The sequence below is a fragment of the Teleopsis dalmanni genome, chromosome X (genome assembly GCF_002237135.1).
Source record: "Teleopsis dalmanni isolate 2A chromosome X, ASM223713v2, whole genome shotgun sequence".
NCBI classification, from domain to species: Eukaryota; Metazoa; Arthropoda; class Insecta; order Diptera; family Diopsidae; genus Teleopsis; species Teleopsis dalmanni.
This window is the reverse complement of record NC_051848.1, coordinates 73626210-73645994: the sequence shown is the minus strand read 5'-3', so window position 1 is coordinate 73645994 and position 19785 is coordinate 73626210. Positions and strand designations below refer to the sequence as shown.

General features: G+C 27.9%; 1 protein-coding gene across 1 annotated transcript in view; it reads left to right on the top strand.

Annotated features, from left to right (window-relative positions):
* Positions 1–16369: 16369 nt before the first annotated feature.
* LOC119690043 (gamma-aminobutyric acid type B receptor subunit 1) overlaps positions 16370–19785 on the top strand; it is a 113181-nt gene continuing 109765 nt past the window's right edge. Inside the window, exon 1 of the mRNA XM_038105025.1 lies at positions 16370–16581. Coding sequence (XP_037960953.1) covers positions 16392–16581 — 190 coding nt within the window. The 5' untranslated portion in view covers positions 16370–16391. The remainder of the gene's footprint in view (positions 16582–19785) is intronic.

Genomic DNA, 19785 nt, shown 5'->3' with positions numbered 1-19785 from the left:
TTGATTAACTTAACTACGTCAATGTTACGATATTGCTCACAGAGCACATCGTTCCATCTAATTCGATACTCGCCGCAAACAAGTAAGGGACCATAGATCTTCCGAAGAAATTTTCTCTTAAAAAGCTATATAGTTATGTAAATAATGGTTCAAAAAGAATTGTTTGTTTATTCACATATTTCTCTAACCACATATTAATTAATTAAATTGACCTGATCATTTTGTCAGGGAAATTTTATCTCATGTAGTAGTAAAGATATGACATCCAATGCGTGATGCGTCGTGTAGGAATATTTTGATCTCAGTGTTAGTTAAAATCAGGTTAAATCAAACAAATCACATTTTTTTGAGTGTAAACTCAAGCGAAATGTCCGAGTTAATTTGAACTTTAAAGTTGCCTAGAGTCCTGTGTTTAATTCTGTGCTTTCTGATGTACAATCAAACACAGTATATACACATATGTCTATTCTCTCCTCTTAACAACATACGGTAATTCTTACTAAAGAACCTCATTAGAAACACTTAAGTGCGTTTTTTTTTTATTTAAGAAGAGCTTCGCTGCTCCGCTTTCAGTTCATTTGCTACGGTCTTTATTTTTATAAATGTTCCACTGGTTTATTTTCCACTTCTTATTGCTATTTTATTATATTATTTTTTAAAATGACAAAATCTTAAAGCTGAACACTTAACACTTTTTTCGCACTTCGCTCAACACTTCACCAATTAATGTACTTCACATATCCTGTACCGACTTTGCCGTGCCGGTGTCGTGCAACAGCCTCACACGGAGGCAGTAGGTGTCTTTGTACTCATAAAGCACGGATGCAATACAACGTATCGTTAGCTCGACACCAAATTAAATTTTTACATGGCGCGCCAGAGATATTCGCATTGAATAAACTCATCGAAAGGAAGCATGTTGCACCCAAACTTGTTGACACAAAAATTACGAGGCATAAAATGTAGTTGAGCCGTAAATTAGTTGAGATCATGGCGTATATTTAGCACAATAACTTTCAAAGTTTTTATACGTACGTAAGCATGTCTCCTCAGTTAAATGTATCTGTGTATCCACTGAGTTGCATTGTTCTGTCGACTGTGCGCTACGACAAAAGCAAGATATCCTTTTTCAGCAGATAATAATTAACAGTGGAAAACTTTTTACAAAGGATGCACGAACGTTTTTTTCTGTTCCAACGAATGAGGTTCTTCAGCGAATTTTTCTTTATAATTTTAATTATATTTCGCTCAAACTTACTGTTTCAATATTTACCTATAATTTCGTAAGCCACGCTTCTGTGTCCGCAATTTAATTAAAAGTTGCTGTGTTCTTGAAATATTGTTATATGATGCTCACTTTGGTGAAACTTTAAAAAGTTTTAATTACGACAGTAAATGAGCGAATATCAACAGGGCTTCGCATAAATGATAACTCAGTTGAATCGTAAAAAACTTAAAACTTTATTAATAATGGCACTGCAATTTTTTCAACAGTTTAAATATAATAATATTTAATACAGAAACTATGACATTTTTGGTACAGTCAAGTGCATAAGTATATTTTTACTTTCTATGCGATTCAGAAAATTTTTTCTTAGTACGGAAAATTTTTTCTTATAATCCTTGAAGGTTTACAGAAGGTGTTCTTTTTTTCAGTTCCAAAAGTAAACTTAAATACAGTGCAGTTGCTATTGAAATTTTTAGCAATCTAATATATCTACAACTGTAGCTACACTTGCTGATGATACAGCGTTAACAACACAAAACCTTCAAGTTGCTCTCAATGCTATGTCAGAATGGTCAAAGAAAAGGAAGATAAGACTTAACAACCAAAAAACCACACACGTGGATTTTTCGTACAAAAAATCTCACAACTTTCGCTTTTCATGGATGATCAACAAATACAACATTATAATTCCGCCAAATATCTATAAGAGGCATGAATCTGGATGCGAAGCACCGATAGTGTGCTCCGATAGTACGTTAAAATTAAACGGAATCAACTGAATTTAAAATTGAACTCATTAAAATGATTGTTTAGTAGACATACGCCTATGTCAGTGGAAAAGAAAATTATGATTTACAAGAGGTATTGAGCCCTGTTTGGACAGATGGATTACAACTATCATATTGTTTAGTAGACATACGCCTATGTCAGTGAAAAATAAAATTAAGATTTACATGCAGGTATTAAGACTTATTTGGACATATGGATTGCAACTATGGGGTTGTACATCTACCTCGAATAGAGAATTAATTCAACGCTTTCAAAACAGGATTCTAAGAATCATTATTAATGCTTATGATTTGAACACATCATGATTTAAACATGCCAATGGTCGCAGATCTAATTAAATCTTACGCCGAAGCACATAAACAGAGACTTCAACACCATTTTAATGCAGAAGCATCATCCCTTCTTAATACAAAAGGATTAATGCGTCAATTTAAATGAACTAAGCCGTTTGATTTGTTATTTTAATATATTAATCATTATAAGTAATATGTTTTATTGTAACTATTTAGTTTAAAGTCGATTACTATAAGTTTCCGCCATATTAATATTGCTAATTATTTTCAGTAGACTCTTTGCAGTAGAGTCTTTTTTTTTTGATTCTCTCTATACTCTTTGCTTCCATTACTTACTTACTGCTGTCCTTCTCTTCTAAGTGGAGCATAGGGCTTCAATATCTTCAATGACGAATATCGTCTTATATTGTAATAGAAGAGGTTACTCAGAATTCATTATCAGCCGACATATATCGATCCTTGATAGACAAATGATTTTTATTCTGCTAATAACGAACATTTGAATTTAGTTTTAAAATTTTAGTATATACCAAAAACTCAACAGTTCCAGTCAGTTTAGTGTCTGTTGAAAGAAGCTCCTCAAAGTTAAAATTGATTAAGGCCTACTTCAAAAACCAAGCTATCTGTATTGGCAATTCTATCAAATGAACCGAAAATGGCACCTAGTGCAAATTATAATATAATTTTAAAAAGATTGAGTAAGGTTAAAGGTAAGAAAAATATTAGTGAACGTAAAATTTTATTATTTTTATAACTCGGTAATGAAAGAGATCTCGCAATTCTGATATCGCTGACGCCCAGGGTTACTCTAGCTTCACCGCTGATACCAAAAACTTAACATCTTATAAACTAATTAATATCGAGAGAAAACGTAGTACAAAAAGTTGCGCAAAATGTTGAAATGAACCAAAACCCGTCATGAAATCGCGAAGTCAGGATAGTCGAAAGCGTTCCCAAAAAAGAAATACTATTCTCTACGAATAGAATAGTATTGAAATTTAACAATTAAAAATAAAAACAAACTTATAATTAATTAATTAATTCAATTATTCTACAGCTGGTTTATGATTTCATTCTAATATAAACACAGCAAGTAAAATTGTTAATAAAAACTTTCATAGCAAAAGTAACAAAACTCCAGAAAAATATGCGAACATAAAAAAAGTCAAGTACGGCTTTGGATCAATTGGTTAAGGTGCGCTGATTCTGAGCTTTACATTTGGCAGGACCCGAGTTCGATTCCTGGTATTTGCAGTTTTAAAAATAGTTATTTACGAATAATTAAATGCAAGAAATATTTCCAAGGCCACTGATGATGGGTATTTGACAATACTCGAAACAGCTGTGTGGTCAGCCAAAAATTCAATTAATTAAAATAATATAAAAAATAAAATTTTTGTTGTTGTAGTTTTCTACTGTTCGAAGAAATCTCTTTACAGAAAAGAATTTGAAAATAATAAGGTATCTATTGACTTTATAACATATTATTTGATATACTCTTAGTTGCACTTCATTCACCGGAAATATCTCACTTTGTTGACTGATTCTAATTTATTCTCCAAAAATTATTAGAAATACAATTTAGAAAGTAAAGCAGTACTGAACACATAGGAAATGGGTTTTGTTAATTTAAATACGACAATAGTAAAAAAAAAAACAAAAAAAAACGAAAAACGAACTCAGAACCCAACTTCACCAATTTCATATACCAGTCAGTCAGTCATTTCCCTACGAAACCATATGTACGGACTTTCGGTTATGACATCTTTGTACGTCAAATAAGTGATAACTGTTAAAATGATGCAAACGAGTGAAAGTAACGCACGGAAATGAACAAATACCATCCAGAATGGACACAATAAACTTTTGCAAAAACTACAACAAAATATAACACACCAACGCTGGTATTGTTAAAATACATAAAACAATTACAACAACAACAATAACAACAACAAAAACAACGAAAGAAAGAAAAAAAAATAAATAAAATTGAAAAATAAGGGAAAGCACATTAAAACTCAAGCTAAGGCGGAAACATAAAAAATGATGAAATTTTCTTGAGTTTGTGTTTGCGAGACGTTGACAGTTGCTGACAATTTTGTTAGACTGGTATGTCAACAATATTGCTGCTGCCTTTATTAGAATGTTACATGTATACCTACATGTATGCATGTGTGCATATATATGTATGTATGTGTATGTAATGAAATCAACGTTTGTATTTTGCAAGTGTACCAATGCAAGTGTGTATGTGTGTATGTATGCATGCACGATATATGCAGGTAGGTAAACTTGTGGTAGATGTGAAAATAGCAACGCCACACACAAACTCCGTTTGAATATTGAACGCCATCAATTTTGAGTGAAGTTCAACGAAATTAAATGAGAATTCCTCCTTGGAAAATTAAAGTTGATACCAATCGAGTTTGTTGTCAATCTTGTTATTGTTGTTGTTGTAAGAACATTGCCAATGGGGAATTCGAAAAACTCTTAAGTGAATATTGCGTGCGCTACATTTGGTTTGGCATGATATAATACTTTTTTTTGTCTGCAGAACTAATTTTTTAATTTTATTTATATATTTCAAAATATAAAATAATTTATATATAAACTTTGAAAATTAAATTCATTATAAAAAATGTGATTTATAATTGATAAATTTGTACTTGTCTTTAATAAGTTAATCAATTAAATGGGTTTATAAATTAACAAATTAATTAAAAAAATTTTTTTGAATTGAATATACATAAGATATAATATAATTTTTATATAAATTATATATAAATTAATAATTATATTATATATAATTAAAAGTAATTTTAAAAAAACTGTTATACTTGTTTTAAATTTATGAGTTTATAACTTAATAAATGAATTGAAAATTTATTTAAAATGTTTTTAAAAAACAAAAAATATAAAATAATTCGTTTATTAATTATAAAAATTAAATTCATAACACAAAATGTAATTTATAATTATAAGTGTATATATATTTTTAATAATTATTCAATTAATTGGGTTTACGACTTTTTTTTTAAATTATATTTATATACATGAACTACTGTACAATTTATATATAAGTTATAGACGTTAAATTTATTTTAGAAAATGTAATTTAAAAAAAAGTCTTATGGATATTTTAAAGATGTTATTAAATTTATTAGGTTTATAACTTAATAAATGAATTGAAATTTTTTTTAAAATTTTTTTAAAAAACAAAAAATATAAAATAATTCGTTTATTAATTATAAAAATTAAATTCATAATACAAAATGTAATTTATAATTATAAGTGTATATATATTTTTAATAATTATTCAGTTAATTAAGTCTACGAATTTTCTTTTTTGAATTATATTTATATACATGATTTAAAAAAATATGTATGTTATATAAAATATAACATAATTTCTGTATAAATTATAAAAATTTACATTAAATTTCTATTTTATTATTAGGTTAATAATAAATTCATATTTATTTTCAACAAGTTATTCAATTTATCGGAACTATGAATTAATTAATTAATTAAAGACTTCTTAAAATCTTATTTATATATATAAAATATAATAAAATTTACACATAAATTAAAAAAAATTAAATTTGTTAAATAAAATGTAATTTAAAATTTATACTTATTTACAACAAGCGTTTATATTTATTGAGTCTGTAAATTAATAAAATTAATTGTAAATTTTTTATAATTATATTTGCACTTACATATAAGACAAAATATAATTTACACATAAATTATAAAAATTAAATTTATTATAAAAAATGTGTTTTATAATTAATAAATTCAAATTTATTTTCAATCAATTACTAAACTTAGTGGATCTATGAATTAAGAAAAAAATTTAGAATATTTTTTAAATACTACTTATATAAATGATATGCAAAATATATCTACGAAATGGATCGAAGTATCCGTAATATAAATATTTTTTATAAAAACCAGAGTATAGTTAAAATATTTTACACAAATTAATAAGAGCAATTTTTTAAAAATGTTTTATAATTTTATGTGTTAAAGGAACGACCTAATATAAGGACAATAACAATGATAAAACTTGAAATGTAATTTAAGAAGAATCTTATACTTATTTTAAATAAGTTCTTACATTTGTTGCAAATAGTTTCACAAATAACTTATTATGTGAACGAGAAAAACAAAATTTACTTGAATATTGGGGACCACGAACAGAGATACAGCAGTCAAGAAGTTTCATTTCTCCTGAACTTCCTACAGGACACTGGAGTCTAAATTGCCTTATAAAGATTACAGGTGTGGTTGAAAGTGATTCCCGTCAACTCTGTCACGAGGAGAAAGAAACATCAGAATATGTTCTATGCAACTGCCCAACGGCAGCAAAACATAGACCTGACTACCTTGGACGCGGGATTTCATATCAAATCATATAGGTAAAATTAAGTCCACAGCAATTACAAGATTTACAAATAGTCCAAAATTCTTTTAGTTGGGCTTTTAGGCGCACAATAAATTTTGGTGCATCCATAGCTTGTTATTTAATAATAATAATATTGGATATGTGAATTGAGGAATCAATTTGGTATTTACATTCATATTTTATACTGAATTTATATATTATATTAAATAACAAATATCTTATGATTCAAAGTATTTGCCATCAAAAACAACTATGGTTTTCAAACACCCAAACAATTTGTAATAAAAGAATTATTAATTTTTAATAGTAATTCAATCCAGTACCTGTTTTCTAACCGACACATACAATTGATAATAGATGGCGTCGGTATAAACAATTCTGAGTGAGAAAATATGGCATTTTATTCAGACTCTCTCTAAAATTTTTGCTATATTTTTGTTTAGAATTGTTAGAATTAGAATTGTAGAAAATCGAATCATTTATCATGAAGCATAAATTTTATAGTCAACATAATAGAGCTGCATAAAACCCAACAGTACTTCACCTGTTACAGTAATATAACCTAAATTACTATATGAACAAAGTAAATATAAATTCAATTTTATCCTGAAAAATAGTGTACTTCTCATATCCTCTGTCATTGAATAACACTTGCCAGAAGGCGTTCACTTTTGCTCTTACTTTATATATCATATATAAAATATATGTGTAATATCTCCAGTATAGGCATAAAATATATTTCCTACTTATTAAATCATCAAATTAATTTCCTTATCCAGAATATGGGGCTTATTAACAAGAATTTCATAAAGTCAATTATGTAGCTGTTGATCAGTAATAAGTATCAGAATCTGCACCTATTAAGAATAAAAATAAATATATTTCAGATTTAGGCACAGTGTAAATATACCAAAATAGTAGTAATAGGAGAAAATCGGCAATTGTGATATGACTCTTTGTATAACATACATTTTGGTCATGACCAATCAGAGCGTATAATTGCAATGACCGTTCGTCATATGACTTTCTATATAAAATAGAACCAAAACTAATTATTCAGATTAAAAATTTTAATGAAATTGTGACTAATGTGAAACAAGCAATTGCAAATATAAAAATGTATTGAAAAGCAGACACAGAATTCGTAATAGTAATACTTATAATAGTATGGTATTAAGGTGATGAATTAAAGAGGGAAAGAGAAACCATTGACACCAAATCAAACTCACTCTTATTAAGACTAAATTGCTAACAAGGTAGTCTCTAACTGATTGCTTGCCAAGAGCTATTATTCTATTAGAACACTGTAGTGTAGGTTGAATATCTGTATAATGAAACTGTCGTTTAACGCATTTAGAAATGTGTAGCTCAACAAAGCAGTCTTACTTACTTTCTTTTTTCCATTAACATTACCGATTTTCATTGTTCATATACCAATAAAAATGAAATCATTCGTAAATATATATATAAATATATATACAAATTTATATATATATATATATATATATATATATATATATATATATATATGTGTAGACAAAACAAACAAAATAAAGGCCAAAAAAACTGCTATTTTAATTTCCTCGGAGGTTTTCTCTTACACCTCTGTTTTGACATTTTTTTTGATAGGGCACATGCATATGCTCTGTGGGAAATGGGTGGTAATGGGAATGTAGCAGATGAGTGAAGCTTTTATACTTAAAATTTATATGATTGTGCCACCACATGAATTCTTAATGGCTCCACAGGTATAAAAATATGTGCTTTACAGATATTTCCACTTAAAAATTTCCAATAAGATGCCAAAGTAACAAATAAAACAATATAAACTGGAACTGTAGCTATAGGTAAATGTGCATACATCAAACAATAAGAATACCTATGGCACTGTTGCTTCTTTAATTATAAAAATACAACTTAATATAGGATTTATCTATATACTTAAGCAAAATGTAAAAAGTACATCTTTAAATTTCGGCATTAAACATTTTTTTTATGTTATAAGAAAATGAAAACGCTGTAACATCTATTGCCTATAAAAGTTTTTATGAGAAAGTATGTAAATAGTTTTTTTTTCTATATACGAGTACCACAAGATACTAAAGATATTTGGAAAATTTCATAAAACTACAAAATGCTTCTGTAGACATATTGGTACTTCAATTTTTTTTCGTTTAGTATAAGAACTAACCATCTGTTCCATTAACTTACAAACTAGAAAACAGGTATTAGTGTATATCCCTTTATTATTTCATAACTTAATTATTATAACTTTGAATTAGTTCTTCTTCGACTTTAATGGTTTTAATGAATGTTCTTGAACTCCCTCTACAATTACAATTTTGTCAAACTTTTAGCAAAAAAAAACGTTGTACTTTGAGTATACAGTCAAACTTCCATAAGTCGAACTCCTATAACTCGAATTTTCTTTAACTCGAACTAAATAGAGTGCAACAGGGTTCAGAGAGCATATTACATACAATCATAAAATAAATTTCTAACTCGAAGTCTCCATAAGTTGAACATTTTCTTTGCAAAGTGGTACTTCGAGTTATGGAAATTTCATTATATTTTTGAGTTTAAAAAAAAAAGGTTATAGGATACTATGTTTGGTTAAGAACAATTTTATGTCCAAATCATTAATAAAAATATCTTCGCATGAGCTCTCTAAAATTTCTATTTCTGCAGTAACCTTTCTGTTGGCATGCTTTTATAGGCAATTATAATCTGTTCAATTTTTTACTTTACCATCGTGGATGGGCTTGTAAAGGTTTTGTCTCTTCAATATTATCTCAAGCTTTGTGTTATTTATAAAACTATGGTTGTAACATAATAAACATATCGAGGATAGACTAATCGCCTATACATTTTTGACATTTCTGTTACAGAATTACGCCCAATACATCTATGACAAAAATGAATCTTAAAAGCGAATATCGACATGACATAAAATAACCATTTGTCCAAATGATAATTTATTTTCGACATAATCGAATTCAAGTCTTTTTAGTTAATGTCTGATCATTTAACTAAATGTAAAATAAAACTGGCAATAGCAAATAAGTTTATATTAAAAATACTTCAAGCCCATTAAAGGCAAATCAACTTATTACGTTCATATTGTAGGTTGATATAGATATAAAAAACTAAAGTTAATCAGAATTATAATTTCTCCTTTAATAATTCTTATGTGTATAATTTTATTAAAGTAATTTCTAAATAGTAAATCAAAGGATAGAAATCAATTTATCCAGTGCTTTCTAACAATTTCCAAATTCTGCCCAGAGCCCAAATAAGATCTGCCCAGAGCTTCCTAATCGAATCCTATTGTTTTTAATGTAAATATTTTAGAATGCTTAATTATTTTTATGTAACAGCAAATCCAGTCAGATAATGATTGCATCATTAGTTGACATTGTATCATGGAGGATTTAGATAAAATAGCTGTGGGAAAATACATTATAATATTATTATAAACAGTTTTTACTTATCTAATAACAAAAAAAAAACACTTTTTATTTTCAAGAATTGAATAATTTTTCAAAAATTTATTTTTATGTAATAGAAATTTTAGTTATTTAAAACTAAAGGTATAATTAGATCTGTTTCATATATTCAAAATTCTATATTCAATGTTATATTTATTAGACCCTACATATAAAAATTTCATAATTAATCAAAAATTTAAATTCTCGGGAAAGAAAACATTTTATATAAAGCCAATACGTGCAATTTCACATAGTCTGCTCGATGGGGACTATCCATATTAAACGTCTCATAAATCAATAAAATTTCAGGTCATCCAAGAACACTAGCATTAGAAAAAAATATTGAATAGAGAAAACTGAGTTCAACTAACAGTCACACAAAATTGGAATTGTTTTATTTTAAGAATGTTGATATGTATTGAATTTATATAACACTGTTTGCTATAACAGCACTAAAATTTATAATATTATGAAAATAATATATGATGTCTAAATATTCGACTTTTCCATATTTAGCTTATATATGCTAGATGCTCTATGTTTTGATAAAAAACCAACTATAACAGTATATAAGCTGCTCAAATGGTTTTCATTGAACGTAAAGCTAACGGTTACTATGATCTTGGCTACAGGTTCGTTATAAGTGGACAGAGAATTGATATGTACCGAAGTCTGAGTATGGCAAGACTATCACAGTGATACAGAATGTGTTCTGCTGTTTCCTTTTCTTCATGACAAAGTCTTCAACTATCGTCCATTCTATAGATATTTGTGGCTCCGCAATGTATAGTGAGAAGCACTTTGACAAGTCGGATGCTTTTTCTGTTCAGCATTAGTAGCTTAATCTACTTTGATTAAGTCAATCAATACTTCTATTAAACAATAAAAGAGTAAATAATCTGCATATACGATTTTTATTCACGTAATTTGATTCTAAATTTATAAAATTTATATTTTATATAATGTTCAATATTTGGCATTATTACCATAGTTTCTTCGTTTCTTTGTGAAATACTTGCATTTAATGATATCTATAATAATAAGGCCATGAAATGCAATGTTATCATATAAATAAGTTACCAATTCGCATAAATCAAATTATATCTCCAGTCGCAATAAACGTAACCGATAGTTTATCGTACTCGCATGTACTCGTACATAAATAGTAGTTGTACTCATGGTAGTAAATCCGATAATTCAATTCTGCCAACAAATTGCAACTGACAGATTAGGAACACACAAATGTCATAACACCAACCGAACGCAGGCGGGTTGGCGTACTGACAAACATACTCCTATTAACAGTGTTACATTCATATATACGTCATACGTAGGGAACTTACACGATGTATTTATGCACATAAATATTATTGTATATAAACTTATATAAGTATATCCGGCTCGGAGAATATGTACGAGTACGAAGGAAGATGTGTGCTATATGATGCTTCAATAGACGAAATGAAGTTCAAACGGTAAAAGTAGTTATGACTTGGATGACAAGGAATCATATAAAATGTTAAAAGCAAATATACCCCAGAGGACCAAAAAAATGTGGGGAAATATAATAAACATTTATGTTGCCTGTAATATGAACGACTGCGTGCGAGAATCGAAAACTCGGAAGTCTGTTAGATAAACGCATATTCAGCAAAGGATATCAGCATGCTTAGGATGTAAGCAATGATGAAATTATGCCGAATATTTGCACACATTACAGAAATAACGAGCATGCATTAGAAAATAACACAAAAATTTAATATAAATCAAAAAGAGAATGTGGCAAGCTGAATTACAAATAGACAGACAAACAGACAGACGGACAGACGGACAGACAGACAAACAATCAGGCAGATAGGAGTATCTTTCATGGAGTTCTTATGCAGAGGTAACACAGTATGAAATTACATGAAATTTGCCTAAAAATTTATGACATTTTAAAGTTCACAAAAGAGTTTAAAATAAATATTTCTGACGATTTTCAGATACACAAAAACTTACTGAATTTGTCGAAATTCAGATGGAAATACTAAAAGTAAAATCGTATTCCGGTCTCGTTGAGAATGAAAGAAAAATATTTAAAATGATAATGAAATTAAAAACGAAAAAGTATACAAAGCCACTCAACTTCAATTTAAATGTCATTTGCCAAATATAAAATTTATGTCACGGCTTCTGTCAGTCAAGTAAAGAATTATTTCGGTAATGCGAAATCAAAAAATCGCAAATGGGAATATGATAAGTTGACAATTCACGAAGAAGAGATATTTGGAAGAAATCAATTTGAGCGACAAACATATTTACTTTAAACTAATATCGCAGTAGCTAAGCTTAAACTAAAACTTTATAAACTAAAAACTTTTATATTCTTTACATTTAAAAAATATCCAGTAATTAATACCTAGGATCGTCCCAGAATGCAGTGGAGTGATGACTAGTTCTCTTTGTATTCGGTTTTACGAAGTGTTTGAAAAATCCGATTATTCGGATAATAAACGAAGTTTCCGGAGTTGGAGTTTTCGTAATACCAAACACACAAAATCGTACAAACAACAACAAAATCAATCATCTCTAAAAAAATTTGAGTTTTATTGTGTGATACACGTTCATTTGCATTTTGAGCTCTCCCTACTTCTGCTCACGAAATCTCTGAATAATTTCACTGCAAAGAATAATCGCAAATCCAGATATTCGAAGACTCCGGATTTACAAAAGAATCCGTTTTTACTTCAACTCAGGAGACTTCTTTGCAATCGGATTAATCGAATAATATAATCTTTTCAGTTTTTAAAATATCCAAATAATAAGAACAGCACTGGTAATGACGTTAAAGCTGATTCATGAAAGTTGCAAGTTCAAAATGGCATATAGTAGCACACTGTCCATTGATATAGAAAAGCATAATTAAATTAGCTTGTGCCGGCGATTCAAAGGAATCTACTCTGGCCTATAGATCTATTGTACAATCGTGCGCAGCAGAAAATGTTATTTAATGGGAGGTCTTGCAGTTGACCAAGATCATCTAAAAATGAGGCCTCCAGAGTAGTTAGGCAGTGTTGTACAAGAACAAAACAGATGAGAGGAACTATGAAAGTGAATAGTGAACGTTCTGTCAACAATTGCGACAGATATAATCAAAAGAAAGATTTAATCTATTAGCATGTTTTCCTAATGTGCAATGAACTGTGAGTAAACTAATCATAAGACTGATATTTCTACGGTGGATCTCAATGAGAGTATTGAAATTGCATGCAAATTCCTACATATCGTTGAGTCTCCCTATCTTTTATTAAAAAGTTCAGCACAGAACGAACTCAGAAATAGTTTACAAGCCTGAAGATCAAACAATCAAATTATAGAATAATATTAAAAATAATATTATATTACAGAATTTTTTATCGTAAAAGTTTGTTATATGAACTTCACTGATTCTAAGGACTGTCAATAAAATACTCGTATTTATAGCACTCATTATATCTAAAAATAAGTTTTTAAATAAGTTAAAAAAGTGTTTATGTATTTTGACTCACAAATAAGATATTGATATTGGGAATGATCAGTTAGAACCCATAAAGTAATGAAGTACGGACTCTGACTATTTTAAGTATTAAAATTGTTTTCGTTTTAGGTAAACTATAGATCTACTAATATTTTTTTTCCATTAAAAAAACTTAAATTTGAAATTTAGACCTAATTAGATAATATTCGAAGTAAAGAAAACAGTTCCGGATTTACAATATAGATAAAAAAATACAAAAAGCCTAACCGCTATTTCCCTATTCCATGAAAGCATTTACGTTTAAAATTTGGACCTTATTATATAATACCTTATAGATGTGCGAACTCATCAAAATTCGCAAGAAAAGCAAGAAACGCAAAAAAGACATCCTATAAAAATGCTTGTCTACTAGACAAAAATTATAATCTGATTGCTTTGAATACCCGTTAAACCTTATATGATTCTTCTAAAGGAAATATATGCATTAACACATCTTATTAAACTCACTTATCATCTATCTCCAACATTCAAGAGGGCTGTCATACAAAATTGCGACTTAAAGCCGGGCTGAGCTTTTGACAAATAATTAAGCGTTTAGTTGAAAAATATCGGTTGCTCTTAAATGAAATATAATGACCGAAATAAATGAAAAAGATGTTTCGTAAAATTTCTAATATTTTTTAGGAGAGTATTGACCCCAATATTTATATATGTCTGCTTTATTATGTTACGTTACATTTTTCCATATACTTTGATTATTGGCAGTACACATTTTTTTCTGTTCATCTTTTTTCCACATTTTATTGGGAACTTTGATTAAAAAAATTTTGACAGAAAGACCAAACAATTTCGTATTCAAATAAAATTTTTCAAACAACATAAGTGGTTATAGATATTATCTGTATATACTCTAAATATTATTTAATCTGCCTTAGTTTTGGTTATCATTTTAAATAATAACGAAACTCAAGAGCAAATTAAAAATCATAACAAAAATCAGCTGGAAATTTGAAATTAGATTTACAGGGCAATTCTAGCAACAATCTTTTTGCTCACCACACTCAAAAAATTACAAAAGATCTATCGCATTTCAAGAAATAAAAGCTCTTTTCGGTCTTCTTATAGATCAAATAAAAGATATGTTATTGAGTAGATCTTTCGGTTGTCGGCTAAGATTTCAGCAATTAATTCAAAAACGAATTTTTGAATTAAAATACATATACTTTTCTTGATCTTCATAGAGTTAATGGAAACTACACAAATTAAAGTGAGCACTTTAAAAATAGAGCTAATCATAAAATTGTTAAAAAATATATGAATTTGCATAGGAATAATTTTAACTTTTTCAAAATAAATTAAATTAATTAATAATTATAAACTAATAAAAGAATTATCTTATTTATAAAAACATGTTCGATTTACTGAAAACACAATGCCATATTCAAAAAATCTCAATTGTGTATATTAAAATTTGCACGAGAGTTTTGTTTATAATTTTAGCTATTATTTATGTAATTTTAGCTGTCAATTGTTGTTGCTTTCAATGCAAAATAAAAATTTTTGACAGCATAAATTACAAACAAAACTCTCGGGTGTATCTAGTATTATTTACACAAGTTTTTGAAATTGAACCCTTTGCATAAAATTCTCCAACTGCTATGGGGAAATATTGTGTAGTATTTAATAATATATGTACACATAGCACATAAAAGCAAACAATTTCTTTTTGTACTTCCCATTTGTGTCATAATTAGCTTTTATCTTATATATTTTGTTTTAATTGAGCTCAAAAACATACACAAAATTAACAAAATTAATAAACAAAAAACACAAAGTGAGAATGAGAGAGTTGCATGTGTAGCCGATGTAAAAGAAAAATAGAAATTGACCACTTTGTTGACAAATTCTGTGTGAAAATTATCCAAAAACACAAAAGATTATGTAGAACGTGATCCTGTGGAACCTGTTTTGTGTGTGATAACACAAATTACATTCAATAATGACCGCTGTATGCTTTGTTGCTTTTTTTTGTTCTAAAGGTGTGGTGAGTTTCATTGATCTGCTTCGCATTTTAGTTGCTGTTTCGCTTATAGCATTGTTGTGCTTTGCAGTATGTAAATATCATTCAAGTATAAATTGTAAATCCAAATAAATTGGATTAAATTACTTGTGCTTTAAAAATTGAAAAGGAAATTATAATTTATTGAATTAAACAAATACGATTGTGAACGAAATTATTAGTTATTACACAGAAATGGTTGCAGTGCTGCAGTAACAATGTTTGTTGAATATTTTTGCATATGTGTGTGTGTATATTCGTTTGCGCAAATAAAATTTTTAACTTGTATTATAAATTATGCATTCATTTGATTATCAACTAATATTAAATTTAATTTGCATATAAATAAAATTATATTATTAATCAAATGAACATGTGAATTATATGTATTTTCATTAACGTTCCCAGTTTTGTTATTGCAATGGAAAATTTGTGCAAAATAATGCAAAAACTATTGTTTTTTTTTACTTTGTTGTTTTTGTGGTTTTTACATGCATTAGTTTTAGTTGAAACAAAAAAAAAACAAAAAATACTTAAATATTTTTATATATTAAATAAAGATTTATTGTTTGAAATTTATTTTGAATATTTTTTTTTTAGACCGTGGAAGATCTTGAGAATCGTTGTATGGAAGCAGGCGTTGAAATCGTCACAAGACAATCATTTCTTTCCGATCCAACTGATGCAGTGCGTAACTTGAGACGCCAAGATGCGCGTATAATTGTCGGTTTATTTTATGTGGTCGCCGCACGCCGGGTTCTATGTGAAATGTATAAACAACAGTTGTATGGACGCGCCTATGTCTGGTTTTTTATTGGTAAGTCAGAGATATAAAATATTAATTTAAAATTAATGATAAAAATTAATACACAATGTCCCAAAGGGTTGATAAAATAATATCCAATTGTTTCTTTAGTATTGCGCTTAGATAGTTTTTTATTAAAAGTAAACTTAATAATAAATTTCTTAGCTATTTAATAATTAAATAATTGAGTAATTGAGAAAATTAAAATGATTTCTTAATTTTGAAATTGATAAATATCAGTCCAAAATTTCTTTTATAAAACCTCATTTAATTATAAAAAAATTGCTTAAATGATCATTTATTTGTTTAAAACCTATATGTCTTATTCTATAATGAAATATTATCTCAAATGTCTAAAAGATTTCAATTTAAAATACTCAAAGCAAAAAAAAACCAGATTTGCATTTTATAACAAATATCGTCTCTGCTCTTACGGCCACCAAATTGTTAGCGCGTAGGTCTCTGCGATACAACAACTATTGTCTTGCCTCAAATAGATTCTGTTATGAAAATGAAAAGACAATGCAGTCTTCAAATATCTAAGGTACAGCTTTTCTTCCCTAATACTTGGTACTTAGAAATTGAAAATTAATAGAAACAAACTATTAAAGATTTAACTAAAAGAGTAGTCTGTTTGAAATCACAACCAAATAAGTTTCACAAGAAGTTCAATAGATCTAACTGTGGGCATAGTACACAAAGGTCTTTTAGATATACATACTTTCTTTTGCGATAAAATCAAAAATCTTGTTTCTATGCCTGTTGTTTTTGTATAGTCTGTAGCTATTATTTATCTTCTGCACCTTATCATATTAAATATATCGTCTTCATCAGTTAAATTTTCATTTTGTGACTACATTACTGGATTTAGTTAGGTGTTTGTATTCAATACAAACACTTGGCAGAGTCCAAGTTCCTCGGTCAAGTAAGCTCGGTCAAAAATTCAATTGATTGAAAATAATACATTTTTGTTGTTGTAGTTTACTATTCGTACTGTTCGAAAAATTGCTCTATTATTAAATATATTATATTATCAATATATTTTATAACTATAATATTATTATAGTCCAATAATATTATTATAGTCCAATAATATTATTATAGTCCAAGTTCCACCTTTGGTACCTGCAGTCTCAAAAAACTATTTGTGAATAATTTAATATAAAAAAGAGCTCCAAAAAATCACTGTTGACAATACTCGAAACAACTATAAGGTCGGTCAAAAATTCAATTTATTAAAAATACATTTTTGTTGTTGTAGTTTACTACTCGTACTGTTCGAAAAATTTCTCTATTATTATAATATATATTATGTTATTATATTATATTATTATAATATATATTATGTTATTATATTATATTATTATAATATATATTATGTTATTATATTATATTATTATATTATATTATTAATATATATTATAACTAAAATATTATTATTGTGTTATATTACATAATTATAATATTAATTATGCATATTCATTTTTAATGTTATTATATGTATAATTATTTTTATGTATTATATGTATAATTATTATACAATATATTAATTAAATAGATTATATGCTTATTATTATTATATTATATTCTAATATATTATTATATATTATATCGTTTGTTGCATATACCTTAATAATAACTAAGTTCTTAAATCCTATTATTGAAGCTGTTGAATATTTTTCTTAGTGTTTTTGCCTTTCCTTAGGTTTGGTATGATTACGTAGACTCTGTACGCATTTAATTAATATTCGCTTTGGAGAATTTTTGTAAATGAAATAGCGCAGGTGCTCCGTTGAGAATGTAGGTTGATAAACGTCTTCCTTTATTTCCGGTCATGTTAAATGAAATATTTTCGTTTAACTTTGCCGGAATAAAATACTTAATCTGATTTTGAATAGATTTGTCGCATTTGCAGCATTTTAGCATGTTTTTCGCATATAAATCTTATTTTTTTTTCTATTCCAAGAAAAGATTCTTTTTGCAATTTACTTAATTTATATGAAAATTAAACTTATTATCTTGTCATGCTGTTTCGCTTCTTCTGTCTCAAACATTTATCTTTTTTGTGCGCTTTGAATGTGTATTTAGAATTTTTTCTTGTCTCGCTAATTTCTATTACGAAACTTTTTACATTTCTTACTAAGGACAGTGTTCCTTCCCAAATATTGTAATCCTTTTGGCTTTCATCCATCGGTGTTTTGGGTGTTCTCACTTATTTTCGTAATAATTTTAATTTGGCATTTGGTCACGTTTCTCACGTTTTTCACATAAATTTCCAAATTAACCTTTGCCACTAAATGTATGTGTACACCAACCGAAAATGCTGTTTTCCATTTGGCTTAGCTTAACTGTTAAGCTAACTTCAATATATCAATAGACAAGCATACATACCTACATACAGAGATCGCATATACCATTCCCATGTAATCGCACCGAATAATGTTGTAAGGCGGAAAGTAGTTCTGTAAATTTTTGGTAGCCTAAATAAGTTGCTGATGCTTGAGAATTCATTATAAGCTTCTGTTGAAACTGAGCGTTGTGTTGTAATCTTTGTGAAAACGACAGTGAAACTGTCAGAATCTCTAATATAATTTTTGGTTTCCACTAAATGTTACTCAAGTGTTTGTAAATTAAATTGTGACGAGAGACGATTAGAAAGCACACTTGTTGTGCAATAGATTCGCTTGGTATCCTTTACTCAAGTAAATTCTACCTTAATTTAATATGATTGATATGCAAGTGAGTTGAGTAAGGGTAGGAGTTTGTAGAAGGAAAATCTTCTTAACAGCTTTGCTGCGGTTTTCCCACGAGCATTAAGTTACTACTTTTCTGTTAAGTCTCGTCACAATTATAAGACAACAGAAACACTTAAGATAAAAATTCATTGTTCTGCCTATTAAAACACAATGCTTATGATACTAACAAAAAATGTTTGAAGAGATGAACAATTCCATTGGCATTTTATTCGAACCAAACAAATCTTATGGTCAAAGTATCAGATTGGATTATGTTGATATGTTATCAAAATGAAACGTGATGTTCTTCTAATTTCAGTGGTCAGTCAACCAAAAGACCAAATAAGTTGATCATCTTGCAAAGCTACTCACTGTAAATATCGAGTGATGGTAATTTGTATTTTACTTAGTTTCGTTAAAATTTAAGAATAGGAAATACTATATACAGTAAAAATATATTATATAGGGAAACTCATGTTGA